This window comes from Thalia democratica, chromosome 7 (assembly GCF_965202585.1).
Source record: "Thalia democratica chromosome 7, ktThaDemo2.hap1.1, whole genome shotgun sequence".
NCBI lineage: Eukaryota > Metazoa > Chordata > Thaliacea > Salpida > Salpidae > Thalia > Thalia democratica.
Window position 1 is genome coordinate 33,612,579 of NC_139171.1, and position 12,079 is coordinate 33,624,657.

Below are 12,079 nucleotides of genomic sequence, written 5' to 3' on the forward strand. Positions count from 1 at the left end.
TGTTACTTAACATTGTATTAGGTAATCTGAATTAGTGTTTCCTAAAATTGGTCAAACTTTATTTGAGTTTAGTAATTTTACAAAAGAATAAGTATAATTTGAAATTTATTCCATTAAGTTTAAAAATTTGTATGACACAAATACTGTTGCAATAAGAAAAAAGTATTAAGTACAAAACATTTTTTTTTAAATCGCCACTAACTTATTATAAAGCAATTTTATTCAAAACTAGCCAACAACATTCAATCATTTATGGTACATTTTTTTTAAGCTAAGTAAAAACAAATATCCAAAAAATTAGACTTTTAAAAACTGTTACTAACTCCCTAACAATTGTTGATAGCATATCTTTTAGAAAAGTATCTTTCATCTTACTAAGCTTCTTAAAAAAAACTGCTAATGACTTTTGACTGTTTATTTTTGATCAAAGACTTTAATATATATGAGAACTCAAATATTATTTTCTCTATTACAAAGTTAATTTTGTTTTTATAAAACAAAAACTACCAGAGTTAGTAAATTACTGTGGTTTTAACTTAAGCTCAATAGATAAAATTAAAACATTTTCTAGTAGGAGTTGCAATCAGGATATTATGTCTTGATTTTTCTCTATATTAACTGTACCTTTTTTTTAACTTTTAAAAAACTATTAAACAAATTTAAATATAAACAATTGCTTGTTTTTATCAAAAAACTTTAAGACTTAAAGTTATAATTATGCTTTTAATAAAAAACAAAAAAAATCACTATTTTAATTTTTAAATCTACCTCTTTGATATAATGGAAAATACAGTAATCAGTATAAGCTTTTTTATTTGCAGGGTAACATGAGAAAAATAACTTAAACCTAAAAAAAACTTTATTTTATTTAAACCAAAACTTTATTTCCGTCGTTTTTTAACTTTACCAATTCCAAACTTTTAAAAAATTCAAACCGAAACGTAATCTTTCAAACACAATAAAAGTTTAATATTTAAGAATATAAATGTACCAAATTAAAAAATATTTGTTATTAATTCAAACATACGTTTCAGTGGCGCGAATTTTTTCTCGCAGCAGCAACGAGTGAACCTGGTTGGAGGTGAGGTTGTTCGTAATTGGCTGGTCGTTGACGCACGTGACCAAATCGCCCTCCCTGATTCGTCCGCTCATGAAGACGTCACCTTGCGGCGACAGTGAACACACCCTCACCATGCTAAGTTCTATGAAAAAAAAATCAGAAATTTTTTCAAAATCAAAAAAAATTATTTAAACTTTTTTTTTTAATAGAATACTAATTTCTTATGATTTTTAAGTTTCGCTATATTGGTTAGTAAGTTTTTTAATCAAGCATTTAGTTTGACATTTTTAATTTTTTATTAAAACGTTTACATCTTTTTCAAGTTGTTTAATTTTAAGAAACTTCTAAATTCCAGCTACTTGAAAATTTTACTGATAAAAGAAGGTAGTTTTTAAACTATTTTTAAATTTATAGAAAAGTCAAATTAATTTTTCTTATATGTAAATGTATTTAGTTTTACAGTTTTTTGTAAAGACTTTATAATAATATTTACTCTGGACTAACTTTAGACATATACGTTATAAAATATAAAATCAAAGGAAGTAAAATGTTGGAGGTAAAAGTGAACTTAAAATAATTTATGCAACTAAATATTTATAAATTTAATGAAATTTGTGCAAACAATTAGATATAAAACAAATTTTTAACTTTATTCAAACTATAGAAACTCAAAAATTTCTTAAAATAAAATGTTAAAGATTAAGTGGACTAACGCTATAAACTCGAAGGCGGTAAAGGCCTACTTAAACTGCTAAAGAATTTTTCCTATTGTTGGATAGCTACTTATTTGTAATAACACATTTGAAAAGAATAAAAAAAAACATATAATATTACGAGGTAAGCAAGATTATTTTCTATACAATTACTGTTTTTTTTAAAGCGAAAAATTTTGTAATAAAAAATAAACTCAAAAAAACACAGTTAGTATTTTATATACAAAAACTAACTACATCAAGGCAATTTATATGGGGAATATTAGTTTACTTAAGCTATCGTTAAAAGATAGATCATAAACGATCATGACTTTAACACCACTAATAGTGCAATTACATAAAAAAAATTACGTTCTGTATTTCATTTGTTACCAATCTGTAATTGTCAGCAAATAATCTTAAACCTGTTTCTTACTTAAACATAATAATCCATTTTTTGAACGATATAATTTGTATATGGTTAATCGAGCGGTGGTATAAAACTAGATCTAACATAAAATGTTGCTCATGCTAAATTTTAAAACTATAATAGGTAACAAAATAGTGCTTATACATCGAAATTGTAAGTTTGACAAAGTTTGTTTTGATACAATGTTTTGTGTGAAAAGAAACTTAAACTATTACAAAAATAAATTAATTTAGGGGTGAAAACAAAAAACTTGTTCTTCAAATTTATTTTTTGAGTTTGTATAATTGCTGTTTTATAAAAAATCACTTGTTTTAAAATTGTTCAGTAATATTAGCTAAAAAGTCTAAAAAAATAGATCCACAGTAGGTATTTGAAAGTGCTTCAACTAGCAACATTTGGACTTTTCTAGTAATTTTTTTTATGAAGTTGATAAAAAAAATGTTTGTTTATTTTTATTCGTTATGGACATTTTCAAATTATTAAAAAAACAATGTACTTCATTAAATTTGAAATTGCAAAAAAACCTAAAACATTTTGATGAACTAAAAATAAAAAGTTTGCGTTGAATCAGCAACTAATAAAAACATTTATATGATCGTTTTTAATTACTGTGCACAAAAATTTAGTATGTAAAAAAAATTGTATTCATCTTAATTTTGTTTAAACAAAGATCACAACTATTTTATTGTCTAAATTGTAAATCAGGACAGATCACAAATAACTATTTTAAGTCAGCTTTAATTTACAGATAAGACTGAACAAATGTTTTGTTTCTGTGAATTTTACTGGCAGTTTTTGTTTTATTCCTTCATGTAATTTGTTTATACAACTTATCAATGCAAAGCTGTAAATTTAAACTTTTACACAATGTGTATTCCCACACTTTACTGAGATGAAACAGTTATAAAATAAAACTTTATTAAAGTGTAACAGTTTTTCATCATCAGCCATTGCAAATTTTTCCAAACGTTTTAAATTAATATAAGTATCTCAACAAAAACTTTTTATAAGTTATCTTAAACATCTTCACTTGATACTTTTAAAACTAATAAAAAAAATTAAAAACTTTAGCTTATTTTTTGAAAGCTACTTCAGCTTCAGTATAAGTAGCAGTAATATACTCAAGATGCTAATGGCTTTTACTTTAAACCAAAAGCGTTTTTATTTCTAAATGTGAAATACTTTTACTACTGTTATACAAATAAACATAAACGTACTATCCTTATTTCTAAACAAAATAAAATATTATCTAATTTTTAATATGGTTAACCATTTGTTGATGCTAATAGCAAGTTTTATCAATAGACTTCAGGCAAAAAAATAGTTTTAAAAAACATTTTATTTTTAACAACTTAAATCTAAAGTATCACTATCAAAATTATTGAAACACTGGCAACTTATATAATATATAAAATAAAAACATACTTTATATGACTTAAAAACTATTAAATACAAATAATCTCATTTTTATGATTGTATTGATTATTAGTTTTCTAGTAAGGTATTTTAAGATATAGTTTTTTTATCTAGTTTTGCAAAAACTCAAATTAGCTTGAAAAAGTAAAAAGCAAAATATTTTTCATTTGATTAATCTTAAATTATTTTGAATTTGTTTGTACTAATAATCAAAATAAAACAATAACAAAAACTTTTGCTGAAATACCAAAATTATTTATCCTTATTTTATTGTCTTTCAAAACTAACCACCCTACAAGACTAAAATTTTAAGTAAGTTTTAAACTAATGTTTTGCAAAAATATATGAAAAATCTTATCATAGAAAATCTTACCTTACCACTAATTATAATTATATAGAATGATTGTAAATGCCATATTTTTGCAAACCAATTTTATTAGAAATGATCAAATAGTTTCCCATTTATTATCTATTTAAACTATAAAAGTCTAAATCGGTACCAAAATTATAATGAGCCTAACGAACCATTTAAAATACTTTTTCTGATAAAGTTAAGGGCATAGGAGGGTCCATTTTTTGTTTTAATAAAAATAAACTTTGGCTCTTATCTGAAAGCTTTATTATAAGATACTTTTTATAGAACAGAGAAATTTCAATTAACTTTAGAGATGTATCCAGGTTTGTAAAAAAAATGCTGTACAACCATGTGAAATCAAAAACTCTCAAGGTCAATTTCTCAGAATTTTGAAAGATTCATTAGAAATCTATCTCCTCCTTCATTTTCAAAGCATTTCAATTAAAATTTTCAGGAAATGTCATTTTAGATTATACAAACAACTTGTAGGAAGCAGATGAACATAGTTAAAAAATAGACTTTTTTTGTTAATTTTTTTACAAAAACTTAATTAATTATTTATTACAAGTTGTTCAAAGTTAATTTAAAATCACTCTGATAAAGTTTTTGAAAATTGCTTAAAAAATGAAGGAGGAGATACATTTTAGTGAGATAGTCTATTTTAACCTTTTTACTTTTTAGTTTGTCCTTCTCATAAAAACAAATAGAACTCTTTAACTTTTATCGCTTACATCTCAAAAGTTACTTCGAATTCCAACAAGTAGTAAAGAAGAACTGGTAGCTTTATTACTTATGTAAAAATTAAGACTAAACTAAAAAAAAATCACGCTGTAATGATATTAACATCTCATTTTCGTATTTAAAAAGCGAATGTTGTGGAGTGTTTTGCGCAGATATTTGTGACGTGCTTTTAGTATTGAAAAAACAAACATATTTTTATAAAAAAACAAACATTTTTATTATTTCAAGGAGTTAATTTCATTCCGACGCGTATATATCGGCGTTTGTCTTTCAAATACGCGTTAAAGTTAGTTGCAAAGTTATTCCGCGGTATGATCTATTTACGATTAAGTTTAACGTTTTACTTCAATTATCGAGAATCAAGAAAACGTCTACATCGCGGAGTTGATTTTAGTATTTATGTAACTTTACGATTGTTGATACTTTTTATAGATTTTATTTGTGTCGTGATTTAATAGTTTCTTTCTTCAGAACTAAGAATTATTATTGAAAATAAATTAAATTGCATTTATTCAAAGTGCGTATTATTTATAACTTAGGAATAAGTTTGTAACTATATTAAACTAGCTTAAAAGTAAAGTCCTATTTGGTTAAAGTGGAAACCACGCAGTGTCTATTAAGAACCTTGATACTTCTGGTTAGGAATCTTTAAGCAGTCAACAGAATAAATGCACACAAACAACAATGACGATATCAATTTTAATAATTCCCATCAAGCAGAGATGATGAAAGATAATGCTGAATCTTATCCGTCAAACAGCATTCAACAACAATTTAGAAAATCAAGCGAAGTTAAGCAGCTAACAAATGAAGAAGAGTTAAGAGTTTTGCAAATGCAAATAAAAAAGTTAAATAATAGATTAAAGCAGTCTAGATCACCACATTACGAACGTGCGATGCTAGAAAAACGCGAACCTTTTTACGATGATTACGAAAAAAGTAATCAAAATAATTTAAACATTTTTAGCGACACATTTAAGGCGCAAAGACTAAGTAAAAAGTTTAAAAGGTTAGACTTTGTAAGAAACCCTCGTAGTATTATTAGTTTTTTCGAAGAGGAAATGTTTAATGAAAATATTTCTAGTAATACAGAAAAGTATAAATTTTTAACTGGGTTTTGGCCGAGAGAAGAGTTGTCAGACTATTATAAAATGACAGAACGAGGTGAAAGAAATTACAGTTCTTTAAGAAACTTTTTTATTAATAGGGACAATCAGTTAGCTGAAATTTTAGATAAAATTCCAATTTGGAATGAGTGTACAAACTTTAATAAAATATTTGCTACAGCCGTAAGTTGGGCCAAATGTCGAGAACAGTACAGAATTAAGTTTTTTCTTGCATACTTAATGCCCTTTTCGATCAAAGATAAGATTAGGGAACATTTTGATGAAAGCTTAGAACTTTTTAAAAGAAAAGGACAAGCCACATGGAATGCTTATAAAGAAAACGCATTAATACCTAAGCAAGTTAATTACAATAGACTACAGCAGTATGAGCAAAGTCAGCATAGGTCTAAAATAAATTACCATAAGCGAGTTCGTCCTAATTATCAACAAAATTTTCATTTTAGAGATAATGGTATTAATCATAATTACAATTATCGTCAACATAACCAAGATAGAGATAGTTTTAAACCAAGAAAATCATACAATGGGAATAGTAGTAATAATGTTAACATAGCACAGTGTTTGTCATGTCATCAACATTTACCTACAAAAACATCTAATACAAGCAAAGAGTTTCAAACAACCAAAGAAAAAGCTCAGGTAACCAAAAACACTATAGCAATTAGAGTAACTGGTCAAGTAGTATGGTTTAATGTTCGCAAAGGTTACGGTTTTATTCAACGTGATGATCGGAAAATCGATATTTTTGTTCATTATACAGCTATCGTCAAAAACAACCCTAACAAATTCTTAAGGTCTCTTGCACAAGGAGAAAAAGTTCAGTTTGATATTGTTGTAGGTAAAAACAACATGTCAGAAGCCGTAAACGTGACAGGTCCTAATGGTAAAACAGTTCAAGGGTCTAAGTATGCTGTAGATAAAAATTCAAACTACAATCAAAAACTTCAACAAAATATATTTAACGCAAACCATCATTCTCGTAACCTCCAACAGCAGAAAATAAAAGCTAGTAGAGCTTATAAGCAAGCTTTTGCTTTTACAGCAAAACAAGGTAAACTTAGCAAAGAAAAACCTCAGAAACAACAGCAGAAAAATATCAGTTACAATAAAAAATATGATAGCGAGCCAAAACATAAAGTGCCAACAGTGCAGCATAAAAGTTATAAACAAGACTCAGGTTATTACAATTCTTCAAAAACAAAATCAGAAACTAGTGTATCAAGCAACATATTAGCTAAAGAGAAAAACAATTTGGCAGTACTTAATTCCTTTGACAAAAAATAAATTATAACACAAAACAAAAAAGAGTTAGAATTACTAATAGCAGGTCTAAAACTTTTAACATTTATCATAAAGCCTTATGAAGATAAAATGTAAATATTTTCATAAAACTAACGAAACAGACTTTAGTAAAGGTAAAAAATTGTAACTTTTTATTAACATGAAAATCTATTTAAATATTTTTTAAACTCAGGTAGTGTTTTTAAGAAATTAAACTGAAAAAAACTATTAAGTGTGTTTATTTTGTATTTTTTTCTGATAAAATTTCTGAATTGTAAAATTTTATAGCTTTTTTACTTTTAATGATGTGTTACAAAGTTTTTTATATTATAAATTACAGTTTAGTAATTGAACTATTAATTAAAAGCTATCAAATAGCAATTATGAAATAGAAAAGTTTAATATGCCTATTTTTTTATATTAAAAATTTAGTAACTACATTTTTTTCTAATTTTAAAACAAAAGTAAATTACCAGATTTTTTAGCTCGTAAAATAATCAAGTTCAAGTTTAAAGCTTTCAATTCGACTCGTGATAAATTTTTCCTATAAATTTTGAGTTTAAAAGAACTTTCAACTCCCATTAAGTTTTGACTGTTAACGATCAAAAAAAAAGCACTCGCTAATTTTTTCTCTTTATAAATTTCTATAATGCTTAGAAATTGCTCGTGTTGCTTTTTGAGATATTTTATATTTGAATCCTTTAAAAATTTGTGCATGAAAATACTACTTATTGTTTTGTAAAATATTTTAAAGAAAATGTTTTCTGTTTTGTTTATTAAAGTTTGCGAGTTGAATATTAAGAACATATGTTTTTCTAAGTTAAAAACAAAATTAAAGTTTTTCATGCTTTTTAAACTATTAATTTTCTTTTAATGCATCTTTAAATGCTTAATTTTTGTTTTGTTTTGTATAAAAAAATGGGTTTGAAAGTAAATATTGACAGTTTCGTTATTGTCTTTTGGCATAATAACATAGTAGTTTTTACTAAACTTTCTTGAAAGAATATCTCATCTTTTTTTTTTTTTTTGAGCCGCGTATTTTTGAAATGAATACTACAATGATGGCCAATGAAAAGATGAATTTTTTCTATGTCAAAAAGTGATTTCGATGAATTTTTGAATTTGAAGTTTAGAGAAAAACAAGCGAATTAAAACAATTCGTTCCTGCTAAATAAACCACCGTAGAAGAGAACGGAAGAGAAATACCGGAATACGACAAGCCCGAGGACAAGAACTTCGAGGACAACAAGCCAGAAGCCAACTAAATGACTATCATTGTTACTTTGTTGTGTTTTATCTTAATTTTTGTAAACTATGTAATTTTTGAGATAATAAGTTATTCAGTTTCTTTTTATTACTTTTTTTTTTTTTTTTTGACCCCCCTCCCCTTTTAACAATTATAAAAAAGTTTAAAGTTAAAAAGGATTTTAAGGATTTAAATTATTTAAAACCAGGCTTTAAACGTTAAAATTGAAAATTAAAAAAGAAACAATGTAATGATATTAACATCTCATTTTCGTATTTAAAAAGCGAATGTTGTGGAGTGTTTTGCGCAGATATTTGTGACGTGCTTTTAGTATTGAAAAAACAAACATATTTTTATAAAAAAACAAACATTTTTATTATTTCAAGGAGTTAATTTCATTCCGACGCGTATATATCGGCGTTTGTCTTTCAAATACGCGTTAAAGTTAGTTGCAAAGTTATTCCGCGGTATGATCTAGTTACGATTAAGTTTAACGTTTTACTTCAATTATCGAGAATCAAGAAAACGTCTACATCGCGGAGTTGATGTTAGTATTTATGTAACTTTACGATTGTTGATACTTTTTATAGATTTTATTTGTGTCGTGATTTAATAGTTTCTTTCTTCAGAACTAAGAATTATTATTGAAAATAAATTAAATTGCATTTATTCAAAGTGTGTTTTATACATAACTTAGGAAATAGTTTTGTAACTTATACTGTTTGTATATTATTTACTTCTCGTAAGTATAGCAGCCAGTAAGTTACTGGAGACCACGTAGTTAAGACATAAAACATAAAAACCAATAAAATAACCAATTTGGTTAAAACGCCCCTCCCCCATACCCCTAAGGCATAAAAAGGTAGTGTTTGAAGCAGTTAGAATTAAATGTGATGTAACAATTTAATTGTTTTTACGTTACTAAACTGTGGTATAATGAAGGAAAACTTTTATTTAATGGTTTTTAGCCCCTATAAACAGTTTAAAAAATATAAGCATACTAATGAATACAATATCAAATATTTTTTATAAATATAAGACGAAAATATTTATTACTAACCTTTATGTTCATCAAAATTTCCAGGCAAGTTTACTTTTACGTCTTCCAGCCGCATACCCAAACCTGCATGTGTTTTTACTATTTCGATATTCTCTTCTATGCTTCGATCATCATCTTCTGCAAAACAAATTTTTTTATTTGATTTTATATAAAATAATGTACATAGTAAAAAAACTTTTTAGCGACAAATTTAAAAGTATTTTTTTAAATTATCCAAGTTATATTACCTCATTTGAATTAAAGTTAATATTATTATGTAACAGATTTATACAACATAATGATTTTGCCATTTACTAAACTAAAAAATAAACTCTTATGAATCAATAAGTATGTTAACTTTTATATACGTTTTATTTTTTATTCTTATAATTTCTGGGAGGTTATGTCTTAGTAAACGTTTGCTCAATATATTTTTTTCAAAATTTTTAACGATAATATTAAATAAAAACAAGTTATTTAAATAACATGTAACAAACACAACGTTAAGTAAAAATTAAATAATGAATAAAAAAAAAGTAAAAAATCTTCAGTAACTCTCTAAATACAGTTCTATGCTTTAAAGTAAATAAAGTATCTAGGCAAATGGAAGGTATATAGTACTTTTTTACCTTATTTATCAAGCAAAACATGAACAGAACGTGTATAGATTGTTTTTATTTTAAAGTATATAATAAAAAACCTTATTGAAATTAAAGTATCCAACAAAAAATAAAATAAAATGTTTATCATACTAATAAAATGAAAACTTAATTAGTCAAACTAAAATTCAGTTTTTTTTCAGTAAAATAAGTTTTGTTTTAATCAAGCTAGGTGTTTGTCATGCAACATTTCATTAAAACATAGAAGTAACTGAATTACATTCTTATTAAAAAGCATTTTTTAAACACTGCATTGTTAAAAAACACTAGTTAAAAAATGTAAAAGCTCAAAAGAAAAACTAAAATTTAATTCTCACTTTTTTGTAATCCCATGTTGATTACTTTAAGTTTTTTTTTAACGTCCGTAATACTTATAAAACAAAATATATCACATAACAGAATTGGTTATTTTTCTATTATGTAACTTAGAGTTGAATAATTCAATTTTGTTATATACTTGTTTGAGGTCAAGTCTTAACAAACCTTCATCTTTAAATTTGATGTTCCCAGCATATAACTCGTTGAAGGTTTTTCTGTAAAAATAACTAACTTGAATAAATTTTTCGACTAAAAATGTTTTTTTTATTTAACGATGTCTTATTTTATTAACTGAACATAATTAAATAAGAAAACAAAATTAATAAGTTGACTTTCTTAGTTAAATCCTTCTTATAAAGTTATAAAACTATACAAACTAAAAATAAATTATCTATTTAGTTTTTATCATAGGGTTGCAACTATTTAAAATTAAAATATTAGCAAGAGTTACTAAAATATAGACTGAATTTATTGTAAAATTAAAAAAAAATCAATTAAAACAAAAAATTAAAAACTTGTCATTTAACCAAGTTTAATTACTTTAAAAACCACAATTTAAAAAAATTCTATAACAAATAAATAAAAAACTTTCGAAAATATGTAATTCATAAAAATTGCCTGAAAATAAAACAATGTTACAAACTTGCTTTCCTAAAAAAAAAATCTAACAAGCCTGAGTAGCATATGTGTGCTGCAATCCTAATACTAACATTTTTTAAGTTTATGTAAGTTTATGTCAGTTGTTCACTGTATATTAATAATTTTCACCTGGAAGTATGGTCGTTTAAAATTGTCATTCTAACAAAATCGCTTGCTGAGGCTTCTCTCAAAAACGCCACTGCTCTATAAAAAAGAGTATATTTTGTTTCAAACACTTTTTAAGATAATTTACTGATTACAAATTTTTATTAATTTTTTGTTAACATTTTGAAAAAGAAAAAAAACATTTACTTAAGCCTTCAGAATTTAATAATAAACAATTATCAATGCATCATTTTATGCCAAAATTTTCAATTTTTTATAAAACAGTTTAAAGTAAAAGATTATAGACCTTAAATATAAGTAATAGAGTTATAAATAGGTTTTGGTACCAGTAAACTATTATAATTTCTTAAAACTTAAAATAGTTTTTACAGTATAAGAGATCAAAAACTAAGAGTTCAATAGGTTCTGAAAGGAAACTGAATATACTGAAAAAACTGAAATAGAAAGAAATAATTAACACAAAAAAAAATATTTTCCTGCACGATTTTTATGGTTCAATATCAATATATTTTAAAAGCTAGTAACTTATCATAACGATTTAAATGAATTTTAGTAAAACACATAAAATTTATTACAGGCTTTACTTATTTTTATTAAATTTAGTCATAATATACTTTTTTAAACCAAAAATAACTAGTATGCAAAGAAAATTTTCTTATAATTCAAAGTCTCTTTAAAATACCTACGAGAAGTTGGTTTGTAAAACAAGTTTTATTTCAAAGAAAACCAATGGCAAAAATTTGTACCCACTAAGTTTTCATGTTTTACCAAAAAATATACAGAATTACTCAATCTCAAATATTCAAAACATTATTTATAGTTTTTTATTGAAAAGCCTAACAAAACTATTTCTATTTGAATAAGGTTATATATAAGTAAATTAATATGTCTGAATTGGAAATAAAAAGTATCATTGAAAACTGCAAAGTTAGTAAAGCAACAAAGGAAAG

The 12,079-nt window shown here is 24.9% G+C and overlaps 1 protein-coding gene across 1 annotated transcript in view; it reads right to left on the bottom strand.

Annotated features, from left to right (window-relative positions):
* The window catches only part of LOC145840618 (uncharacterized), a 31,442-nt gene that overhangs the window by 12,417 nt on the left and 6,946 nt on the right, over positions 1–12,079 (bottom strand). The window contains exons 3-6 of the mRNA XM_082947930.1: positions 11,133–11,207; positions 10,530–10,579; positions 9,409–9,525; positions 1,028–1,202 (exon numbers count right to left, since the gene is read on the bottom strand). Coding sequence (XP_082804056.1) covers positions 1,028–1,202; positions 9,409–9,525; positions 10,530–10,579; positions 11,133–11,207 — 417 coding nt within the window. The remainder of the gene's footprint in view (positions 1–1,027; positions 1,203–9,408; positions 9,526–10,529; positions 10,580–11,132; positions 11,208–12,079) is intronic.